The sequence below is a fragment of the Trichosurus vulpecula genome, chromosome 1, assembly GCF_011100635.1.
Source record: "Trichosurus vulpecula isolate mTriVul1 chromosome 1, mTriVul1.pri, whole genome shotgun sequence".
Lineage (NCBI taxonomy): Eukaryota > Metazoa > Chordata > Mammalia > Diprotodontia > Phalangeridae > Trichosurus > Trichosurus vulpecula.
Window position 1 is genome coordinate 237,014,242 of NC_050573.1, and position 25,615 is coordinate 237,039,856.

The 25,615-nt window shown below is 40.2% G+C and overlaps 1 protein-coding gene across 1 annotated transcript in view; it reads right to left on the reverse strand.

Moving 5' to 3' along the window:
* The window catches only part of EMILIN2 (elastin microfibril interfacer 2), a 64,350-nt gene that overhangs the window by 16,687 nt on the left and 22,048 nt on the right, over nucleotides 1–25,615 (reverse strand). Inside the window, exons 3-4 of the mRNA XM_036749847.1 lie at nucleotides 16,462–16,637; nucleotides 6,788–8,737 (exon numbers count right to left, since the gene is read on the reverse strand). Coding sequence (XP_036605742.1) covers nucleotides 6,788–8,737; nucleotides 16,462–16,637 — 2,126 coding nt within the window. The remainder of the gene's footprint in view (nucleotides 1–6,787; nucleotides 8,738–16,461; nucleotides 16,638–25,615) is intronic.

Below are 25,615 nucleotides of genomic sequence, written 5' to 3' on the forward strand. Positions count from 1 at the left end.
TTAGCTATTTGACTAGGCCATACTTTTGTATTATGACGTTCCTCCAAACTAGCAATTTGAGGGAAAAAAAATACTCTTGTGACATTTTCAGATGAAATTAGGTTATTTACTTGATATAAGAGAATGGCAAATAACCTTTAGTCAAGGAGTGTAGTTAGAATGGAAGCAGGAAATGATAATGATATCATATATGCAAATATCACTACAACACAGTGTGTACACATACATATCAAAACTTCTTGGATCTTTCAGAGAAGGTAGGACCTTCTGTAACCTTCATAATCTGGGACCTTCATGGTAATCTCTGTATGAGTTTGAAAGAGGTAGGAGAATCCAATACGAAGAATAATGGATTAAGTTAAAACACCAATTTTAATCCCATTTCTGCTAGTCTACCCACTGTCATCCAGATAGATTCCTTGCACCCTCCTACCTATCCACCAGTGATGACACCACCTCTTCCCTATGACTCTTATCCTGGGATGTTCGCCTGTTCTCAAATCTCCAAACCCTACCTGCTCTTCAACAAGACCCACCTTATCTATCTGCTTCAGCCCACAGATCTCTCTCCTTCCTTACATATCCCACACAACTTATTATCTCTACCACTCACTTGATATGTGTCACATACTTCTTTCTATTACTATACAATTTCATTTGTTTATGTATTACTGTATCTCTGTACTATGTTACAAGCGCCTTGAACCAAAGGGCTGATTATTATTCATCCCTGTATTCCCTACAATTTCTAACTAGCATTTTACGTATTATAGGCATTCAGAACATAACAATTGAGTTCTGACTGCTATATAATTTTTGGTATGTGCTTGATTTGTTACTCAGGTTCCTCATCTAAAAAGGGGGATGGGGGAACGGATGATAATTGCTTCCCCCAACATACTGCACCAGTTTTGGTTCTGTTTTGTGGGGTTTTGTTTTGTTTTTTTATAATCTCACATCTGCCAACTCCCTTCATTTCTTCATACATACCACTTAGACACAATGAGTCACAATCTCCCTGTAAGTTGCAGTAACTCTTTAAAACCCCTACATTAGAACATTACTTTCTAAAAGCATCCTAAAAGAGTTTATGTAGCTTCCCAAGCTACCTGGTTTATTCTCAGACAACTTAATAAATTGGCACGATGTAGCTCACTGTGGTGCTACAAAATACAATGCAGATAGCATCCAAGGCACGCTGAATTTTCTGAACATACTGCCAGAACCTTTTCTAGCAATTCCAGAGCAAATGGCAGCAGAGTGGCCTGGATGGGTTATAAAAATGATTCTATCCTCTAGTTTCCATGATCCAGCACTTGCCTGATCTTGAATATCTACAGTATCACCTTATGTTCCTGAAATACAAATTTTCCTGTCACCTTCTTTCAGTTCCCTAGAGTGGAACCAGGGAAGGAGAGTTGTTACTCCTAACTCCACAGGACTAAAGCAGTATTCATTTTCTTTCCTCCAACAACCTACCCTTCCTCCTAACTTTATGCCTGTTGATGGTGTCACCCTCCCCCCAGTCTCCTGGGTTCATTCATAACCTTGGAGTCATCCTTGACTCTCCACATGTCCACATATCTAATTACTTGCCAAGTTTTGTTGATTGAATCTCCATATCTCTCACATCTGTTCCCTTCTCTCCCACATGACTCATCACCTATCACCTGGATTATTAATCTCCCAACTTTGAGACTCTCATCTGTCCAATTCACCCTCCATACAACTTCCAAAAGAATCTTGCTAAAGCCCAAACCTTCAGTAGTTGCCTATTGTTTCTAGAATAAACTACAAATGCCTCACCCTGGATTTAAAGTCCTCCACATTTTGGTTCTAACCTCCCTTTCTTTTTGCTGCCTTTTATGCACTCTACATTCCAGTGAAATTGGACTATTAGTTTTCCCCCAAATGTCACATTCCGTGTCCAGCCCACATGCATTTATGTACCTCTTGCCTATTTTACATGCCTTCCTTATTTCTGCCTGTAAAAATCCTTATCAGCCTTCAAGGTTCAGATACCAGCTCTTCTGGAAAGCCTTCCCTGATATTCCCCGTTTTTACTGACTTCTCCTTCAAATTCCCTCGTATTTACTAATTTGTCTGCAGGTGGTTTCCCAAAGTAGAGCAAAGTCTCCCTGAGTGGGGAGACTGTGTTGTTTTTCTCTTAGCACCACACCTAATGCAAAATACAGCAAATGTTAAATAAATGTTTATTGAATTAAGCTGAAGTGTTCCTGGGGACAGGGAAAAGGAAGGGGGTCAGAATAGTACAGAGGGACCAGCCTGGAATAAAACAAAAAGGAGAGGGAGTCGGGATGGGGGGAGGGAGACATGGAAATTTGAAGAATTGGGATTGAGATGAAGTGTCGGACACATTTCATGAAGGGGGAGGGTGGGGTTTACAGCTCTTTACAACGTGTGTAGGGTATCTACAAATTTTAAACAAATGCTTAATTTCTGTATGCTACTTTGCTCTGAAATACAACTCTGGTACTTATATGCATCAAGATATAGTGGTGGACCAGAAGCTCATTCTCGAAGGCAATAGTCCCAAGTGACCTGATTTACATAGTATGACTACTTTCCCCTTTTGTCTCTCCATAAAAGGCTCCCAACTTTATTGACCACTTAGCATTCCACCTCATCTTCCCTCAGGGAACAATGAAGCCATCCACATAAAAGCAGCAGTAAAGAATTACTTCCAAAATTCCCTTAAAAATGAAAAGCATTGTCTAGCCTTAGAAGACTGACAGTCCAAAAGCCTGAACAGAAAGAACCAAACTCAGCACTTGGTCTTCTAATTTCAGTTGGCCTAGTAGGGAGAACACAGAAGCTTCTGACACTCAGTAGACTTTCCCGTATAAATATTCAGACTGACTTCTTTTGCCACTAAACATCCCTTACAGACAAATTCTTGCGGGTAACACACACTATTCAAACTTATGATATAATTTCTTCTGGTGCTTGTTTTTCCTGGTGGTTCAATGAATGGAGGGCTGGGCCTGGAGTTAAGAAGACACGAGTTCAGATCCAGCCTCAAACACTTTCTGGCTGTGTGGCCCTTATTAGTTGGGTGACCCTGGGTAAGTAACAACCTCTGCCTGCCTCAGTTTCTTCGACTCAAAAAGGAGAAAATAATAGCACCTGCTTCCCTCGGTGCTTGTGTGGATTAGATGAGATAATATTTACAAAGTGCTTAGCCCGGTGCCTGACATGTAACAGGCACTTAGCAAATGCTGGTCTCCTTCCCTTTTTTCCAGCTGAGGCTGAGCCAACTCTAATACAAAATGTAATTAGTAATAAATGCAAAATCTTAAGCTTGGAATTTTTAAAAAATTTTAAAAATTTGGAAAAACTTTGGAAATTTAAGATCAATTGAGGATCATGGAGGGAGGGTGGGGGGCAGCTAGGTGGCAAGCGCTGCACCCTGGGTCAGGAAGACTCATCTTCCTGAGTTCAAATCCAGACTCCTAGCTGTGTGACCCTGGGTGAGTCAACTCTGTTGGCCTCAGTTTCTCATCTGCAAAATGGGCTGGGGAAGGACATGGAAAACTACTCCAGTATTTTTGTCAAGAAAACCCCAAATGGGGTCATGAAGAGTAAGACATGACTGGAAAATGACTGAACAACAACAAAAGGATCCTAGAGCTAGAGCTAGAAAGGATCTCGGAGGTGATCCGATCCACTTCCTTCATTCTGCAGACGAGGAAAATGAGGCCCAGGGAGGTTTAAGTAACTTGTTTCACATAGGCAGTAACAGTCAGAGGTAAGATTTGAACCTAGGTTCCGTGACTCCTGAACCAGTACTATTATTACCCCCATTTTACAGATGAGGAAATTAAGGCAGAGAGTGATTAAGTTACCTGCCAAGGTCACACACCTAGTAAATGACAGAGGCTAGATGTGAACTCAAGACTTCTTGACTTCAGGTCCAGTGCTCTACCCACTGCACCACCTAGCTGCCTCCTGATTGCCTTCCCGAGGAAACTCTCCAGCTTTTTATTTTCCTTCCTACGATGTGGCATACTCCAAGGAAGTCAGTAATAAAAAGAAAGGTCACGCATACCCCTAAAATATTTACAGACATATTTTTGTAGTAGAAAAGAGTTGGAAACAAAGATGCCCACTGATTGGGGAGTTGTGGAACAAGTTACTGTGAGCTGTGATGAACATGGAGAGACGGGGAAGACTTGCATGAAATCAAGCAAAATGAAGTAAACAGAACCACGAAACGCTGTAAACAATGACTAATAATGTAAACATAAAGAACAACAGCGAAGCTATGAAAACTGAATGCCAAAGAAAGCATGAAGACCAAGCTTGACCTGAGAGAAGAAATCTGAGAAAGCATCCTCCCTTCTTTGCAAAGGGGTGCGGGGGCATGGTGGGGGGGACTATGGGTGTGGAACGCTAGAGACATCAGACTTTTTTTTATATGTTGGCTACTTTTGCTGAACAGTTTTTACTTTCTCTTTTTATTCCACTTTGCAATAAGAAGGGGAATACATTGGTAGGTGAAATAAAAACAAATGATAACAAAAATTTCTTTTAAAAAAAACAACTTTTCACCTTTGACTTTTCATTTTTTCCACTTTTCAACAACCTTACTCTTTATTCTATGGTCCACCCAGGCTGGCCTTCTTGCTATTCCTCACGTACGACATTTCGTATCTGCCCACCTCCATGCCTCAGCAGTTTTCATGATCCCATCTAGAATTTACCCTCCCCTCATTTCCTTCTCTTGGAATCCCTGATTTTTTGCAAAGCACAGCTCAGACACTACCTTCTACATGAAGCCAGCTGCTAGTGCCTTCCCCCTGCAACATTACCTTGTGTGTTTTGTATGTATGTACTTGTTGCTAATATATGTACTTGTTGTCTCCCTCATTAGAATGTAATCTCCTCGAGGGCAAGGACTATTTCACTTCTGCCTTTGTATTGCCAGCAGCAAGCACATATGGCCTGAGACATAAAAGGGGTTTAATAAAGTGCTTGATAGGGCAGCTAGGTGGCGCAGTGGATAGAGTGCCCCTTCTGGAGTCAGGAAGACTCCTCTTCCTGAGTTCAAATCTGACCTCAGACACTTACTAATTGTGTGACCCTGGGCAAGTCACTTAGCCCTGTTTACCTCAATTTCCTCATCTGTAAAATGAGCTAGAGAAAGAAATAGCAAATCATTCCAGTCTCTTTGCCAAGAAAACCCCAAATGGCATCAGGAAGAGTCAGACACAACTGAAACGACTGAACAAAAACAAAAATGCTTGTTAAATGATTTGGAGCTATCCAAATGGCTCAGTGGTCCTTTCAGTTTAGAGATCCTGCAGTTCTGAGTCTCTCTCCTCTCCAGTCCAGAAGCTTATCTAAATGCTACTTGCATCACCCTATTCTCCAGCTTAAAACAAAACAAACCACACAAAGGCTCCCTGTTTTCTACCAAATCAAGTCTAAACTTCTCTGCCTCCTTTCTAGGCCCCCCATGCTCTGGCATCACCTTAGCTAGCCAACTTTATTCTCTCTTACTCCTCAACATGCACTTTCTGGGCCAGCCAAGTGGTTCTGCTCACTTTTGGGACTGTCCTTCTCACTCCCACCTCCACACCTTTGCTCATCCTGCTTCTCATCTGACCCTGATGCCTTCCCCTTCATCTCTGACTCTTTAAATCCAGCCTTTCAGTAGGATCTAGCTCATGTTCTACTTCCTCAAGAACTTTCTCCTAAAAAATAGGCCCGTAGCCTATCTCTGCCTTCTCTGAACTCATAGAGCAGTCAGCTGATAGACATAACTCAGCACTGAAATTTACACAAACTAATTTTTTGGACTAAATCTTCAATTTTACTGGAGTTTTACTGGTTCAGTCTCAATGTCACAGAGAAACTCAAATCCAATAGTCCTGATTAAGTGCCTACTGTGAATTAGCAATGCGCTAAGATAATCAAGAGAAGATTAAGACAGAGTCCCTGTGCCTTCCAGAAGTTTATAGCCCTGATGCCCTTCCACTGTGGCTCCAAAAACTCAATGAGATGCACTTCACTCTCACCATATTCAAGTAAGGAAAAAGGAGTCAAAATTAGCAACTAAAAAGGTGACTGTTTAGCAACTTTTAAAGGAAAGGAACTCTGTGAGGGGAAAGGAACATAGGAATGATTTCCATGTGGAATTAGAACACCTGAACTATTTTTATCCTTACCTAAGATGATGAACCTATCCTATTTATGCTTTCTAGGAAAGGAGAGTCTACAACCTTCCATGGTAACCCAACCCAATGTTTTGTGATATTCTTTCATTTAAAGCAACTCCTCTCAAATAAATAACACTTTAGCAGATATCCTATCAAGTAGCATATCCCTGGATTTTGCCACATAACAGTTAATAGCATTTCATAGACTACCAGAGTCTTCAGGTCAGAAATGAATTCAAAGATCGATGCCACCCAATGCGACATCCCTGGTATATAAACACACACATGCCTGCATAACCAAATATACCTTGAAATAGTCAAGGCAAACACCAAAGATTTTAGGCAAAGCCTCAACCAATCTTCACATTCTCTTTGGTTATTAACTTGTTTTCTCCTAGGAAAAATCTTGAGCTAGTGAAAGATGAGCATTCGGCAGTTAAGATACACAAGTAAAAGAAGGAATAATCATTCAAATTTTTATGCTAGCAGTCTGACTCCAAATATAAGCTCTCCAGACTGATACTCTAGCTGTCTGGATTCTAGCAAAATAACATTTCTCAACTACAAAAAATAGTATAAAAATAAAATTATATCTGTCAACTTACGTCCTGCTGGTTGACCTTTCATCAGATCCTGAAGGTCTGTGGTAATCTGGGAGACACGACCAGAGATCTGCTGGACAGAATTCTTGAGGCCAGAAATGTCTTTGGAGTGGGCTACAATAGTCCCATTCATCTGACTGACACAGTTCCACAGGTTGCTGACATGCTTGTTAAGCCCTTCCTTGATCCTGTGTAGACTCCCAGAGATGGAGTCCAGTTTGCTGCATGCTTTTTCAACAAGAGACACTCTACCTCCAACGACCATGACTTCCCTCTGGACACCCTGAGTGCCTTCCTTACAGAGGTCAAGGTCTGAAAGGATTTGCTTTTGTAGCCCCTGTAGCCTCACCTCCAGGTGACTGCAGCAATTACCAGCGGGGGCCAGGGAGGAGGTGGGTTCCTCTGTGGTCCTTTCCAGCTCATCCAGCTTCCTGGAAACACTGTCTTCGGCCTTTCTGCATGTAGAGAGGGCACCCGCAAGTTGTTCTTGGCAGTTGCTCAACCCACCCTGAAGGTTTTTCACAACTTTGTCAGTGTCATTTAGATGAGAAAAGAGCAAATTCAAATCTTGTTGCACTTTCTGGATACTGAGTTCAGTTTCCCTGAACTTTTTATGCATTGTGTCATTCAGAGCCTTCAGAAGTGCAGAGGTGTCATCCACCTTCTGGTCATCATGCTTACTGGGATAAGTATCTCCTTTTCCACGAGACCCTAACTGGAGGTTCTGCAGACAAAGGTTCTCCACCTCTTGGATTTTATTCTTCAGTTGATTAAGTTCAGTAGTGACTTGACCATTGGTAGATCCTGGAAGAACTGAATCCAGGTTAATGAATTTTACATCAGTGCCATTAGCAATGTCTAGGAGACTGCTACCCAGACGGTCCTCCAGTGACTGTATTTTCTGGTCCAAAAGTTGCTTCAAGTCATCCACCTCACCATTAATAGTACCACGCAGAGTTTCCTCAATGTAAAAACAATGTTCTTCTGCATTCTTCTCTGTCACGTTGATCCTTGCATCCAACTCATTCCATCTTTCATCGAAACTCTCGTCTGGTTCTGGTATGGTGAGATGGTCAAATTCATTGTCTAGCCTCCCATTTAGCATTCTGGTGGCTTCTGACACCCTCTCGATTTTCTGGTCTAACTCCTTGATCTGTTGCCCAAAGTCCACACTTTTATCAAGGTTACAGCAATTGGGCTGTTTTGACGGAGCTGCCTGTATCTGAGCTCGAAGGTCACTTATTTCCTTTCTTAGACTCGTTTCCTTTTCTCCAATAAGTTCTATCATGCCCAAGTAGCTACTTCCATAATCATCACACTGTTGTTGGATACCAGTCAGCTTATATTCGCAGGAGTTTTTCAGATCTGCCATTTTCCGGTCTATGCCTTCCATCAGCTCCTCTTTCAATGCCTCAAATTTGCTATCTACATAAGCCTGGTAGAACTCATTGGTTGGGATGGTCACTGTGGGCCCCTGGGCAGCTTCCTGAAGCTGCTTGAGCTGTCCTTCACAGCCCTTCACTTTCCCATCGAGCTCCTCCAGCTTGTCACTCTTTGTTTTCAGTACATCCTTAACCTCAGCCAACTCAGACTTAATGTCCTTCATTCCTGATTCCTTACCACCCAGGATCCCAGGAAGCTGAATCGTTTCTGTTTCGCCACCAACAACACTGTCTGGCCCTGGTGGGTTATGAAGGCTGTTGAGCCATGATGCCAACATTTTACTGGCATCATCTTGAACAGCATGTTTTAAGTTTTCATTTACTCCTGCAATGGAAGACTGAAGGTCAAGGACTGTCCTTGTAAGTCGGGAAACTTTGTCCTCAAGCACCTGTATTTTTTTGTCCTGCTGTTCCTGCAGGCCTGGCTTTGGGCTTGCTGTTTGCCTTGGTTCTGTTGTGTGCCTTGGTTCAGCTGTTTTCTTTGGTTCTGCGACTTGCTTTGGTTCAGTATCTGTTGCAAAAGTAAAGTAGGACATCACTTGAAATTTTCTGGCTTTAATCATCAACCCCACAGCCCACATGTGTACAAGTTGTATCTCACCCTTCCTTTATAAATTTCCTACTACTGGTAAATGTGTTTTATCTGCTTTGAAAGTCAATCAGCCAACACATTTATTAAGCACTTACTGTGTGCCAAGCAGTGTGTGAAGACATCATTTCCTACAGTGAAAGATAGGCTGCTGGTTGACCTCACTCCCTAATGCCATAGACTACAACCTTGGCCATACCCAGCGTTCCATTTGATGTACTTCTGCCATGTGTTAAGAACCAATTGTCTAGTCTCTCCCTTTTTCTCAGCATTCTAGTGTAAGGATTACTAACCTCACAATCCAGATGGAGAAAGCATGACATGAGACAGAGAGAGACAGAAAAAGGTCTCTTCAAGTTTCTCAGAAGTGGCAACACCAGCACTGGAAGAGTCTTGTAATTCCTATCGTAATCCTCTTTCTCCAAGACTTAAGTCTTCCTTATCAGACTAATAGATGTTTTCCTTATCAGACTAATAGATGCTTAATAAATGATTATTAAATGACTGGATGAATAAATGAAAGGATGAACCTTTCAAGAACTGTCCTCAAGGGACTTAAAGGTTAGTAGGTACATAAGATGAGCATGTAAATAATTTTTTTAAATAAATTTATTTTTTATTTTTAGTCTACAACACAGTTCTACAGGTTTTTGGGTTCCAAATTTTCTCCCCCTCCTTCTCCTCCCCCTCCCCTCCAAGATGGCATGTAATCCAATGTAGGTTCTACATATACCTTCACATTGAAGTTCTTAGCAACACCTGGGTATTTTTTTGAAAAGCATGTTACTCCCCCTACCCCAACACTTAAAATTGTTCTCTATTAGATTTACTTTGGTAGGCAAACCTCTTAGCTTGCCATTCAAAGCACTCTTCTGTAGGGTCCAGCCCATCTTTCCAGCCTTGGCTCCCACTTCTCTGCTATAAACAGGCCTCCTTGCTATGTTGTATTTTTCCCACATCTAGGTATTTGTACCTACCGCTTCTTCCACCTGGAATGGCCTCTCTGCATACAGAATTACTATCTGTTGTTTAGTCGTTATCTCCTTTAGAAGGCCTCTGCAAGCTTCTTCCAACCTACATGTGTTCAGACGATAGAGAAGTCTGAACTCCCCATGGGCACTTAAGTCATCTGGACCTCTTTTTGATCACTCATTTGTCCAGTTCAACCTTGTAAATTATTTGTGTGTATGTACAAAAATATTTATAGCAGCTCTTTCTGTGGTGGCAAAGAATTGGAAATTGAGGGGTTGCCCATCAATTGGGGAATGGCTGAACAAGTTGTGGTATATGAATGTAATGGAATACTATTGTGCCATAAGAAATGGTGAGCGGGGCAGCTATGTGGCGTGGTGAGTTAAGCACCGGCCCTGGAGTCAGGAGGACCTGAGTTCAAATCCGGCCTCAGACACTTGACACACTTACTAGCTGTGTGACCTTGGGCAAGCCACTTAACCCCAACTACCCTGCCTTCCCCCCTCCAAAAAACAAAATAAGAAAAAATCTCATGTTTAAAAAAAAAAAGAAATGATGAACAAACAGACTTCATGATAACCTGGAAAGACTTATGTAAACTGATGCTGAGTAGGGGAGCAGAAACAGGAGAACATTGTACACAGTTACAGACACAGTCTCTGTAAGGACTAACTTTGATAAACTTGGCTCCTCTCATCAATGCAAGGTACAAAGACAGTTCCAAAAGACTCATGATGGAAAAAGCTATGCACATCCAGAGAAAGAATTATGGAGTCTGAATGCAGATTGGAGGTAAACTATTGGCTCTCTTTTTTTCCTTCTTTTTTGGTTTTGTTTCTTCTTTCTCATGTTTCATTCCATTGGTTATAATTCTGCTTTATAATTGGACTATTATATAAATAAGTTCAATGTGAAGGTATATGTAGAACCTACATTGGATTACATGCCATCTTGGGGAGGAGGGGGAGGGGGAGAAAATTTGGAACCCAAAAACCTGTAGAACTGTGTTGTAAACTAAAAATAAAAAATAAATTTATTTAAAAAATTTATTTGCATGCTCATCTTATGTACCTACTAACCTTTAAGTCCCTTGAGGACAGAGATTGTGTCTTACACTTTATCTCCTGCAGAATAAACTTTGTGCTTCACACAATCGGTTTTTGATAAAGAATTGTTGAACCAAATTGGAAATGGATTTAGTTGGGTTTTTTTAACATCTCAATTTATAAATAATGAGCTTCATCTTCCAACCTGTGAGTCAGAGAGTAGGCTATGGATATCAACTCCAAAATGGGAGCAGGTGCCAAGCTATAGCTGCACAAGAAGGATCCCGTACTGTCCAGAAGGGACTAGAGCTGCTGTCTCACTCATGACCACTACTGATTCCCAATAGCCAGTGCCTTCCCTCCCTAGCTACTTTGTATTTAACTACTTTGTACTTAACTTACATTTTTCCTCTTTGTATTTATTCTGCATATTCAATCTGTACTTGTTGTCTTCCCCATTAAAATGTAAGCTCCTGAAGGGGGCGGAGCCAAGATGGCGGCTGGTAAGCACGGACTAGAGTGAGCTCCGTACCCGAGTCCCTCCAAAAACCTATAAAAATGGCTCTGAACCAATTCTAGAACGGCAGAACCCACAGAACAGCAGAGGGAAGCAGGGCTCCAGCCCAGGACAGCCCGGATAGTCTCTGGGTGAGCTCTATTCCACACGGAGCTGGGAGCTGGGAGCTGGGAACGGAGTGGAGCAGAGCCCAGCCTGAGCGGCATGGACGATACAGTCCAGAAGCCGGGCGGAGGGGGCCCTAGCGCCCTGAATACGTGAGCAGTTACCAGACCCCTCGACCCACAAACACCAAAGACTGCGGAGAAGGTTAGTGGGAAAAGCTGCGGGAGTGGAAGGAGTTCGCGGTTCGGCTTCCAGCCCCGGGGGCAGCGGAGGTGGGGCAGCTACAGCTGTTGTTACTTCCGGCTCCAGGCCCACCTGGTGGGGGGAATTAAGTGGCGGATCACAGCAGGGGTGCACAGCCTGCCGAAGATCTGAGCCCAGTCTGGACTGGGGGTCCTTGGGGAAGGAGGAGTGCGGCTCTGACAGAGCTGGCACCTCCCCCCCAAACGTAGAACATAGAACTCTGTAATCTACAAGCAGTCATACCCCACTGAAAAACTCAAGGGTCAAGTTAGTTGGTTGGGAATATGGCCAGGACGCGAAAACGCGCCCAGATTCAGTCTCAGACTTTGGATTCTTTCTTTGGTGACAAAGAAGACCAAAACATACAGCCTAAAGAAGACAGCAAAGTCATAGAGCCTACAACCAAAGCCTCCAAGAAAAACATGAACTGGCCCCAGGCCATAGAAGAACTCAAAAAGGATTTGGAAAAGCAAGTTAGAGAAGGAGAGGAAAAATTGGGAAGAGAAATAAGAAGGATGCGAGAAAACCATGAAAAACAAGTCAATGACTTGCTAAAGGAGACCCAAAAAAATACTGAAAAATACACTGAAGAAAACAACACCTTACAAAATAGACTAACTCAAATGGCAAAAGAGCTCCATAAAGCCAATGAGGAGAAGAATTCCTTGAAAGGCAGAATTAGCCAAATGGAAAAGGAGGTCCAAAAGACCACTGAAGAAAATACTACTTTAAAAATTAGATTGGAGCAAGTGGAAGCTAGTGACTTTATGAGAAATCAGGATATTATAAAACAGAACCAAAGGAATGAAAAAATGGAAGACAATGTGAAATATCTCCTTGGAAAAACCACTGACCTGGAAAATAGATCCAGGAGAGATAATTTAAAAATTATTGGACTACCTGAAAGCCATGATCAAAAAAAGAGCCTAGATACCATCTTTCAGGAAATTATCAAGGAGAACTGCCCTGATATTCTAGAGCCACAGGGCAAAATAGAAATTGAAAGAATCCATCGATCGCCTCCGCAAATAGATCCCAAAAAGAAATCTCCTAGGAATATTGTTGCCAAATTCCAGAGCTCCCAGATCAAGGAGAAAATACTGCAAGCAGCCAGAAAGAAACAATTTGAATATTGTGGAAACCCAATCAGAATAACCCAAGATCTGGCAGCTTCTACATTAAGAGATCGAAGGGCTTGGAATGCGATATTCCGGAGGTCAATGGAGCTAGGATTAAAACCTAGAATCACCTACCCAGCAAAACTAAGTATCATGTTCCAAGGCAAAATATGGACTTTCAATAAAATGGAGGACTTTCAAGCTTTCTCAGTGAAAAGACCAGAACTGAATAGAAAATTTGACTTTCAAACACAAGAATCAAGAGAAGCATGAAAAGGTAATCAAGAAACGGAAATTGCAAGGGACTTACTAAAGTTGAACTGTTTTGTTTACATTCCTACATGGAAAGATGATGAGTATGATTCATGAGACCTCAGTATTAGGGTAGTTGAAGGGAATATGCATATATATATATGCATATATATATGTTTATGTATATATATAAGTGAATGTGTATGTATGCATGTATCTATGTGTATATGTATGTATGTGTATGTATGTGTATATATATATATGTAAAAGAGAGAGAGCAGACACAGGGTGAGTTGAGGATGAAGGGAAGATAGCTAAAAGAAATAAAATGAAATTAAGGGATGAGAGAGTAACTTACTGAGAGAGGGAGATAGGGAGAGATAGAATGGGGTGGATTATCTCCCATAAAGGTGGCAAGAGGAAGCAGTTCTAGGAGAGGAGGGGAGTGGGCAGGTGAGGGGGGAATGAGTGAACCTTGCTCTCATCAGATTTGGCCTGAGGGGGAATACCATACATACTCAGTTGGGTATCTTACCCCACAGGAAAGAAGAGGGAGGAAGATAAAAAAAAAAAATAAAAGGCAGGGGGATGATGGAGTGGAGGGCAGATGGGGGTGGAGGTAATCAAAACAAACACTTTGGAAAGGGGACAGGGTCAAGGAAGAAAATTCAATAAAGCGGGATGGGTTGGGAAGGAGCAAAATGTAGTTAGCCTTTCACAACATGAATATTGTGGAAGGGTTATACATAATAATACATGTGTGGCCTAGGTTGAATTGCTCAACTTCTTAGGGAGGGTGGGTGGGAAGGGAAGAGGGAAGGGAATTTGGAACTCAAAGTTTTAAAATCAGATGTTCAAAAACAAAAAAACTTTTTGTATGCAACTAAAAAATAAGATACACAGGCAATGGGGCGTAGAAATTTATCTTGCCCTACAAGAAAGGAAGGGAAAAGGGGATGAGAGGGGAGGGGGGTGATAGAGGGGAGGGCTGACTGGGGAACAGGGCAACCAGAATATATGCCATCTTGGAGTGGGGGGGGAGGGCAGAAATGGGGAGAAAATTTGTAATCCAAACTGTTGTGAAAATCAATGCTGAAAACCAAATATGTTAAATAAATAAATTGCATTAAAAAAAAAATGTAAGCTCCTGTGTGAGTAAAGGTTATTTTATTGTACCCCCAGCTCCTAGCACAGTGCCTGACCCATAGTAGGCACTTAATAAGTGCTTGATGGTTGACTGAATTCCTAGATACCTTAGGAAACTGTATTAGCCAAGGACCACGTAACCTGCCCATGTATATCTGAGGTTTTTATGCTTTACTAATCAGGGAGGGGGCTAGAGAGAGAATTCTCTTCTCCCAGTGGTTATGTAGGTCCCATTACTGCAGTAAGAACCCGTTCACATGCCAGAGATCTTAAAACATCCCAGAATTTCAGAGTTCAAAGTGACATTAGAAATCACCTAAGCCAGAATTTCTTGAATTATCTTAGCAACAGAAAAAGTTTTTTTCATGAACTATATTAACGAAACCATAACTACTGGGGGCACAGAAGATGGGTTTGTGCAATACTTTTGCAGTAAAAGAAGATTAAGGACATCTTGGAGCAAAACAAAGGAAATGAAAACAATTCTCATTCTGAAAATTTGCCATTTTTTGTTTTTGTAATTTTCTATTTCTAATTTCTAATTTTATATTTATTATTTGGAACCATCATTGACATTTCCTCACAGGACACCTCTTCCCATTGTGTGGCCCACCAGAGCTCTGTGGGTCACAGTTTCAGAAATGTTTTACTAATAACAAAGTTGAGGTTCAGAAAGTTAAGTCACTTGCCCAGAGATGGATCGAGTGAATCCTAGATTCCAGATCTCCTAACTCAGTTCCATGTACTACATTCCTACCAGCTGGTCACCACAATTTTCCTTCAATCAACCAAAACTACAACTTGATGAAAACAATCAGGAAACACTTCAGATTTCAGAACTGAAGAAATTATAGCCCATGGAAAGATAGTGTCATTTAGGGCTGACCTAAGTGTACAATTTTAGGAGTAAAATTTGTACTGCAGTTATTATTTATATTAAACTTACCACACAAGGAAAATAAGCCTAAAATAAATTGGAGCTCAATGTCATAAGTTGCTCTACTAATGTTAACCAAAGAAACAAAACTTTATGACAGAACAAGGATAACTTTCTTATTTTAATTGCAGTATTGTCTTCCAATTAAAGTAATTTGTATATTCAGAAAAGCATTTAAAAATATCCACTGAATATTCGGGACTACAGACTAATTTAGACAAATGTCTCATTCATTACAGAAAGATGACTCAAGTTCATTTTCCTCATGAGACTGTAGGAACTAATTTTTTTTTAAGTAACACTGAGCCCAAATCTCCCATGTTTTGGAATGCCTGTAAAAATAAGTCCATGGAACTGCACATGAAATCTGAGCTGAAATCACACAAGTCAAACTTAGAAAATGTATGTCTCAAATCCAGAATCACAGAGTGTGAAGCTCTGGAAGGGATCTTTGAGTTCCCTTTACAGATGAGGAAACAGGCCCAGAGAAGTGAAGGAATTTGCTCATGGTCATACTACTAAGTAAGTAGCAGAGCCAAGTCTCGTGACTCCAAGACCAGTGCTATTTCCACTACGCCATGTGGAATTTGAAATGATATTTCATGTAAAAACGGGATAACTGCATTCGTTTTTCAATTCAATTGAACATTTCTTAAACACCTATTCCCACTACATCCAGAGAACCAGATGCTGAGGGAAAGACAAAGGTTAGCTAAAACACAATAAGCTACGGATATCATGGTGGTAGATACCTCTGAGGCAGGGGGAGGAGCGGGAGGAGAGAAGGGAAGGACAAAAAGGGAAAAAGAGAAATTTCCATAGTAACTTTGGTGTATATTTGGAGGGAACCAAAAATTGTACATGGTAGATTTGCAGTTTCATGTGCAATCATCATTTTTATTGTACTGTTATGGAAATGCCTGTTTTGTTCTGTGAATTGAAAATAAAATTAAAAAAAAGATACAGTGTATTTCCATGTGGTACCAAGTTCATCATTAAAAGAACCGTTATCTTAACATAGACATTTCCTATGCACTAAATAATTAGATGGGTTTTATGACAAATCACCTCTAACAAGTTACTATTCTGCAAGAAAGTCATTGTACTCATTGGAACTGCTTCAGTAAATTTAGTGATTCATGTATGTGTGTATGTACTTTCCTATATTTGTGTATGGCATACATGTTACTTGAAGCCCTCTAATCATTAAAAATCATAAATTAAATTAGAAATCATAAATCTACTGCTTTAAAGGAACCCAAGAAAAATCCACTGTAAGCATGTGTGCCAAGATGCAAACAAAACGTTACCTGTGGCTTTCTTCATAGTATTCCGGGGCCGGGCAGGTGTGGGCAGAGGAGATTTCACTGGTTCTTTAGGACCTTCTTGGCAGTCACCACCTTTAAATCCAGGGCAGCATCGCCATTCGAGCTGTGTGACTGTCTTGAACTTGATAGTATATCTGGGCCTGAAATTAACTCGATACCTGACAAAGAAAAAGATAATGATTTCCTTTATTATTCTGTTTTTAAATCACTACCCTCATTCCTAGGATTGTGTCTGAATGAGGGGACTTCTGCTCCTATATCCAATACTATGCAGAAGGGGCTTTCAAGTTCTCCTCAGTCTGGCTCTGCCCCTCTGAGGATTACTTGAAGTCAGACTCCCATGATCTGGGGAATGAGGGCAAACTGAAACAGTTAGCCAGGTATTCATAGTTGTGATGGACCTTATCCTGTTTCTCATTGAAACTTCCTGTACTCTTAACGCTCTACTAAGATCAAAAGAAACAGAAAACTTCTAAAACTCTTTGGCCCTCTGAACTTCTTTCCAATCTTGATATTTTCACCCTTTCTCCCCACCATCTATCTTTCTCCAACAATATTCATGGTTTCTTTGGTGGATTGTTCTATCTCTTACTCAGATTTCTGAAAATAAAGCCAGTATCTGGAATACTTCCATAAATACAAAAAAACACCCTGCAAACATTTCCCTACTTCCCTTACTAAAAGAGAAGGTACCAGATCCAGGATGACTGGAAGTAAGATGTTAGTCAAAAGTATTTCTAGAGATAGAAAGAAAAAGCAAAAACAGTCCTTGCCATCAAGGACTTGGGGAGAGATAATGTGCCCATAGGTAGGTATATACAAGATACATGCAAAATAGATGCAAAGGTAACCTTAGAAGGGAAGGCACTAGGGAAGACCTTTTGCAAAAAGTAGCATTTTAACTGAAAATGTCTGTTATGTTGTACTTTGAGTTCTGGATTCAATCAGCCAACAAGCACTTATTAATTGCCTACTATATGCCAGTCACTGCACCAGGTGCTAGGGACACAAAGACAAAAGTGGTTGATTGAATCTGGATCAAAAAGGCTTCATTTAGATGGCAGAGCTTGAGCTGAGTTTTGAAGGAAATCCAAGATTCTAAGAAGTGGAGATGAGAAAGCTGTTTGTTCATTCTAGGCTGGGGGAAGAGCCAGTGCAAAAGCATGGAGGTGGGAGATGGCATTCTCATATGATAAATTGTAAGAAGTGTGAGTTATCAAAGGATCCTGGATCTAGAGCTGGAAGGAAACTCAGAAGCCATCTAGTCCAATCCCTTCATTTTACAGATGAGGAAATCGAAGGCAAATTTACACAAAAGTAGTAAACATCAGAGGTAAAATTTGAACCCAAGTCTTCTGATTTCCGAGCCAATGAGACCAGGTTAAATCAAACTAGGACACTTAAGGCCAGCCTATTGCTTCCTGAAAGGTAATCATGGTAGTATAACAAATTCCTTTCTAGCCAGGGTAAGAAGACTAAGCTTTCCTGCCTTTTTGCTCAGGACAGATGACGGTAAAAGATAGTCTGTATTGTAAAGTAATCCATGTCAAGAGAGGTTGGGTATAATAAGACCTTGGGCTCTGGAAATCAGATTGTCTTTCTGGAAGAGGTAAAAGTCTTGAAAATGCCCCTTTACCAACAGCAAAAACCTTAGGAGTTGAGAGCATGAGACAAACATCTATATTTAACTGTGGGATGAGCCTGGGGCCTATAATTAACCCCTTTACTACTCCAACATATCTACAATCTCACGGGCATGGCTATTCCCTCCATCAGTATAGATTTCAACCTATCCAGGCCTTCTTATGCTGTGAGTCTTGTCCAAATTCCTCCATATGTCCTCTGTAGAGAACATACCCAAAGTGCTAGAGGACTTTCACTAGGTCTCAAAGTTACCAATGTAGCATTCTAGCTGGCTGTTTTATCCCTTATTCTTATAATAAATAAAATAAAATAAAATAAAGTTGAACTAACGGGATCCTGACTGAATGGAGGTGGAGGGTGGGAAGGTGAAGAAACTTCTAGAGTCTTTGCAGTGGGGCTTGGCCTGTTTACCTGCAGGTGGTGCTCAGAGTTCATTTCTATTGCTCCCAGTGATCTACAGAGAAGCTGGTTGGAGACAGGGCCAGAATCTACTGTAGCAATGTTGCAGCACTAATCCAGGAGGGAGGCAGGTATCTTTCCTGCTTCAGAATGAAATGGGTACCTGAGCCCAAGCTGGGTGGGAGAGAAAGGTCCATGTCCACACCTCTCAGTGGTCCTACTTAATAAATGTTTGCTGAATGAATGGATAGACTCAGATATTTCTAAGGTCTCTTCTAGCTCTAAAGGTTATAAATTCCTAAAAATGATAGTAACACTTCTATGAAGGAAGAACTTTTTATCTGAAGATGACTCTATTGACTGACAATGATGAGTGCCACCTCAATAGGCCCAGAAAGCAGCTTTATGTTTAATTGAATTAAAGAAGTGGCCTTGTTCAAAGATGCTCCCAGAAGGATTTAGAATCAAGGGCCAAGAGGCTAGCTCTCATCCTGTCTTTCTTCCTATCCCTCTCACTAGCAAACAGGACTTGTACCATCTGCTGTCCTAGTATCCATTTTCAAAAATGGGAAAATTCTGATTTGCATTTTATCTCTCGGAGAAGAATATAGTTATTTAGGGGGTGGGAACAATGTGTAATTTCAAAAAAAAAACTTACTGAACTCAGCCAAGGTCCTCAGGCTGAGTGGGTAAAGTTGTTTTTGCTCTTTAATACTGCCCATTTGACATATTGGATGGTGCTGAAGCAACAGAGTCAGGTAAGGAAGGCCAGGCCGGGACAGGAATATCAAAGAGCTTGATGTCTCCTCCTCCAAAGAGGAGGAAATAGAAGCCTGATCTTCAACATCCCAGACAAGGAGTGGGCTGACCATTACAGCACTGAACCAGCACAAGCCATACTTTGTAAAATTCTTAACTTTACAAACACTTTTCTTCCTTTTTTTCTTCCCCGAAAACCACTTAAGAGCTGTCTCAAAAATGATATGAATTTCTCCTGTAGTCAATCCCAGTCCTCCCCTTGCTCTAACAGTCTCACTTTATAGCTATGTAGACCTACAGAATGGCATTCATAGCATTTTTTTCCCCAAGCCAAACATGTGGAAGAATCTTCCCTGGAAAAGTGATACAGCCAGGAATGACGAAAAAAACACCTCACTGCCATGGGAAATATTCTGGAATTTTACTTTCTTTTTAAAAAATTAAAAATTTATTCTAGGCTTTGTTTCTGTTGTTGTGTACTAATATTATAATACCCCAAAATAAAAATTGATCATAATGAAATTGTAAATTCCATAATTTAATGTTTTAAAATAAATGTAAGTGTTAATTTTAAAAGCCCCTTTTCCATATCCATTTCTAAATTCTTTTCCTTCTGTATATTACTAAAGTTTCATTGGTATCTTTTGTTTTAACATGAGTTATTTTCCAATATCATTCCATGTAACAGTGAAAAAGTCAGTTAAAAGTAAACTAACCAACAGAATCGCCCTAGATGACAAAGCAGGCAATATTGCTCACGCGTAATCATTCACCTCTCAGCTGAGAAAAAGAAAGTATGTTTTTATAATCTGGACATTTTTCCAGGACAAAGATTAGTCATACAATATTATTGTCCCTTCGCTTGGCAGTTTTATGAACTCTTGGCCATGGGAACTCCTAGTGTTTGGATGAGACCCCACATACTAGTCCTGGGATCCTAATTTGGAAGATGGAATCGGAGGGGATAATCCAGCCCTAGCTTTTCCAGCTTCAGTGAATTTCCTAGACCTAAACTTCTTTGAGGAAACTTTTAGCTTTCTCCACCACCACAGTGGTGAGCCACTATGGATATCCCCTGGGTGCAGAGGAGGAGGAGAATAAAATTAGACTCATTGCAATATAATGACAGGTTTTTAAAACAACCCTTTCCTCCCTGTAGAGATGACATATTCATCTCTACACCTCTAGGGAGCTCACCAAGTATCAGAATTATGAGATAGTAACTGGGATCATCTTAGTCAACAGAGAACTATGAGAACCTGGGAGATATGCATAATCCATTCTAACACATCACCTGTCCAGCTTCAGGGGACTCAAAAGAAGCCCATAGAGATTGAGATAATAACTGAAGCAAAGGGGAAGGACCATGAAGCTAATGGTCTCTAGGTCAAAAAGTTATTTGATGAAACAACTGTGCTTTAACCTGCGGTCATGTCCCATCCAAAGAATACTGTGGGCAGCTAATTAGTTTCAGGACTAAACTTTGGGACTACTAAAGATAAGGTTCAGAGAAGCCTTAGGGCAGGGCTAGATGGCTCTAAGAATCTAAAGTCACCTTGAGCTTACCCTAGAACAGATCTGAACTCTGGGATCAAACCAAAACCAACCTAATCTCCACTGGTTCCTTTAGGTCATTGTAGTCTAGGGGAGAAAAAAGCAACAGTAACAATCACACCCTTACAGAATTGTCCTGAACTGTACTAGGTTCCAGAAGCAGGTCCACAAGGAAAGCAGTTGGTCTTATGAGCTAAAGCTTTTTTTCCTTTGCAGCATCCCTTTTCTCTAAATGAAATACCCTCTGCCTCTGCAATAATGTCTTACTCTGTTCAACTGTTCTGCAAATTCTATAAATATTTAAAAGTTTATCTTCTCTTCTCAGTAGGAAGAATTTTACCTGGATTTCAAAGCGGGCCTCGAAAAAGATGCACACAACAAAAAAATACAACTTATCAGTACCTCCTGGGGATACTAAGCTGTGCTGAATTTCTCCCAAGAATGTGCTTTTTTAGTGAAAATGTCTTCCTCATCCGGTCTTAGGTCTGGCAAGAAATACCTTGGAGGCTGAAACTTCTTGTTATATTCTGAGAACTGCTCACCAAATCTGAAAAGTAATGAACTAAATAAAGCGGGAAAATAAGCAGAATAAGTGCTAAAAGTAAACAAAGTTGGATTGCCATATTGGGATCAGTTCTTGGGTCTTAACTGCATCTCCAAACCCAGTAAATTGGCATGACCATCTCCAAGTACAGAGTGGGGGTTTCATGGGAAGAAGGGGACTTTGTATCCACGGACATCCTCTGCTGACAATGAAAATCTCAGCAAGCAACATTCATTCCCCATAAGGCAATTAGGATACATATACCAATAGCACCAAAAGTGCTTGTTATAATAAATCCAATATATCTTTCAAAGAATGCCCATTCATACCTCCTCAACTATCTTTATAAATGAAGTTGTTTTATGACAATGGTGGGCAGGACAAGTCTTTAGAGGTGAATGTAACTTAATTGGAAATATCTCACTTTAAGTTTCTATAACATCAAAATGTCAACATGCTACAAATCCTTAGACAAACATTGCTGAGAAAGAAAAGATACCTAATAAATATAAAAATCAGCAGATTTGCTCAGCCTTGATTAGATCAGCACATAAAACTCTTATAATAGGGGATGTGTTTAAACACCAAAACCCCATCCTGGTTTGCCTGCTTTCTATTATAGAAGGTAAAGATTAACCACTCTTTTTTATTGATTTTTATCTTAAGTAACAGCAACCACTGACACGAATGAACAGATTTGTACAATTGAAAAGTCCAAATTTTAGAACAGACAACATATCTTCTTGTCTAAACTGAATATTCTGATCAACCCCATTAACGAGTGCAGGCTTTCCCCATATTATTCCATTGGTAATTCTTCACCTTCACTGCTAATAAAACAGTTATTCACAGGCTTAAAGAAGCTAGAGGAGAGCCACCTGGCAGCAGCCCAGCACCAAAGGTCAATCTCAAACCACCATGGTAGAGAGAATGAGTTTGCTCTTCTCAGAATTAAAAGTACTAATCTCTTTCTGAGCAAGTGTGCATTGCTAAGCCTGATGTCATGTTGAGTGAGATGCAGGGTGTGTCCTCCGTCAAGAGATAGAACTTTTGCTTATGATTTCTAATGATTTTTGACTCCTATTTTTTTTACACTGATGTTCTTTTCAAGATACAACAGTATGTAAAACTTCCATCCTGCTCTGGGAAGAGAAGTGAGAAGATTCTATAAGCCAAGCCCATACATATAACACTCTTCTAGGTAGTATATAAATGCTACCTACTACTAAAAACTACTCCCCCAAATCAATCAAACCATCCCAGTCATGGTTCTTACACCACACTCCTTCATTCCTGTAGTCAAAATGATAGTATGTGTGTGTATATATATATGTATGTATATACATAGATACACATATACATACACACATATATATACCCTCTCACTGCCATCTGCTAATAAACTTATTTTTTGTTTTCAATATATACATATATACATACACATATATTTATATATGTGTATATATGTATGTGTGTGCATATATATATATATAAATTTAATAGCAGATGGCAGTAAGAGGGTATATATATGTACATATATACCCTCTTACTGCCATCTGCTAATAAACTTATTTTTCTTTGTTCCCAAAATACACACTCTATGAGAGCATTTATAGATATCACCCATTAATATGAATGACTGCCACAAATATTACCTTAAATGCTCTAAAGACTCAATCTTTTTCTAAGAGGCTTTAGGTACTTGGGTTTTTTTCTAACTTTCCTTTTTTCAGTTTGAACACTCCTCATCTTTCTTCCAGCTAACTTTAAAAATAGAAGAAAAAGCTGTTCTAATTCAGTAAGAAATCTGTGATAACGTATTTCTCTTCCTCCTTTTGTTTTTCTTATTTTATTCTTTATGGGTTCTGTAACAGAGTTGCTTAGAGAAACAAAAGATCTCATCCGGAAATGGAGGTAATTACAACTTATGGCATTTGGGACAATATAGTCATCTGGCTCTTTTAGAAGAGTCTGACAAACACAAGCCATTTGTCACCTCTGAGTCATTTTCTTGCCAATTAGTATCATATATAACAGCATTTAACTATTTAAGGAAAGTTGATGATAAAATAGATAACCTGAAAAGCATTTTATAAAGCAATACATAAATGTGAGCTATTAATTATAAGCTAATGCATCTTGATTTGCTAAACCAAGGAGAAGCAGGATTGTCTTTTAGACAGAATCAGAAACTTGGAGACACAAAGACCCAGTCTCATGTCACCTCCACCTCACATAGGCTGTGTGATGCTGGACAAGTTATTTACCATCTCAGTGCATCAGTGGCAGCTAGGTAGCACAATGGATAGAATGCTGGACCAGATCTAAGTTCAAATCTAGCCTCTGACATTTCCTAGATGTGTGACCCTGGGCAAGTCACTGAACTCTGTCTCAGTTTACTTATCTTTAAAATGAGCCGGAGAAAGAAACGGCAAACCACTCCAGTATCTTTGCAAAAAAAAAAAAACAAAAAAACAAACCCAAATGGGGTCATGAAGAGTCAGACATGACTGAAAATGACCAAACAACAACAATGTACTAAGCAACTCTGTAGCATTATAAACTTCCCAAACTTCTAATTTGCATTAGTTGAGACAGTTTCCTTGGTGAAAATTCCCTATACTAATGAAATCAAAGCTATGAATTTTAAAAATTCTTTAATGGACAAAAAGCATTGTTTTTGAAGATTATAGTCTGTGGAAGAACTAAAAACTGAACTCAATATTTATGTTTCTAAACAACATCCTCAATATTTTTGACTCTCAACAGTGAAAGGTGTGGAAGGCTGCATACTGTCAAATGCCTGAGATCTGTTGATGGGTTTTCCTCACTTTTTTTCTTAGTTACAAAGGAGGAGTCAATGGATGGATGTGAGAAGTAATACTTATATTAGAAAAGTATCAATAAGAGTTGTTGAGAAAAGACAATGTAACAGCAACCACACTGGCATACCCAGGATAGCTGCTAGCACAGGTTCTTAAGATGTGCTTTAAGGAAGGATAGCTGTTTCAGGGGTCAACAATCTTCATTAGTTACATAAAACATAAACAGAGGAAATACAGACCAACAGACTGGGCTCTACTGCCTGAATCAAAGCAATACTGCTATATACTTTACATCCACCACTAAACTGGGAGAGCCTTTACCTCTTAGCAGTCAGGGAGCTCTGAACATATGGCCACTCAGAGTCTTGGCCAGGAAATCATAAGATCCTTCTTATAAGCAAGCCCCCAAAGCAAAAGTTCACCTCTCAGAATATACACTCTTTCAGCTAATAGGCTCAGAGCCAGAAGGCTTCACTATCCTCCTGACTCAGTGCCTAATCAGAAATTAGCAAAAGGCGTGTAAGCCTTCCTACAAGCAAGCAAGCATCCCTTCATGGGTTCCACATGAGGCCTACTGATGGGCGGGGAAGATCTTATTCCTTGTTAACCTTACAGACAAGGAAAGGGAAGCTAAGTCAAAGATGTATATTCATTCAATTATTCAAGTAAAGATTGATAGAATGACTAATTGTGCAAGATACTATACTGGCCAAACAGGCAAATTAAGAGGGTAAGGAGGGGGCTGAAGCCAAAGGCCAAAATAAACCACAAACTGAATAATTGCCAACCTCCACATAACGTAATGTTTAGCAAACTTAATCACTACTGGGTTTTCTTACCACTTGAAAATGGTTACTGTAATAATCATTCATGCTTTATCTACCATTTTCTATTACTCTACATATGGTTTTTAATACCATTTTTCTAATGCCTTACATTTGCCATGCATCTACCATCCTAGCAGTTGCTCAGAAGAAGCCCACAAAACTCTTTCTAATTAAAGCAAGTACTTTGTGCATTTCGTTGTGTCTTCACATAATGCTTACTACCTATGCCTTTGGATAAGCCACTTCATCGCCATGGGCCTCAGTTTCCTCATTTGAAAATGAGAGGGTTAGATTAGTTGGCCTCTGAGGTCCCTTCCATCTTTACAGCTATGATCCTATGAAGAAGCCTTCTAATTCATCTCAGAGATTTGTGTGACCCTGGGGCAAGTCACGTCATTTCTCAGTACCTAGACCAGAGATGTCAAACTCACAAAGTGCCCTAGCGCACCAGAAACAGATTAAAAGTAACAAGAAATGTTTAACAAAATAGATAAAAATACAATACAACATAGATAATGTGCATTTGTGGCTTCCTCAGTCGAGAGGTAAACTATGTATGTGGTTGGTGGAGATCCATTTCTATT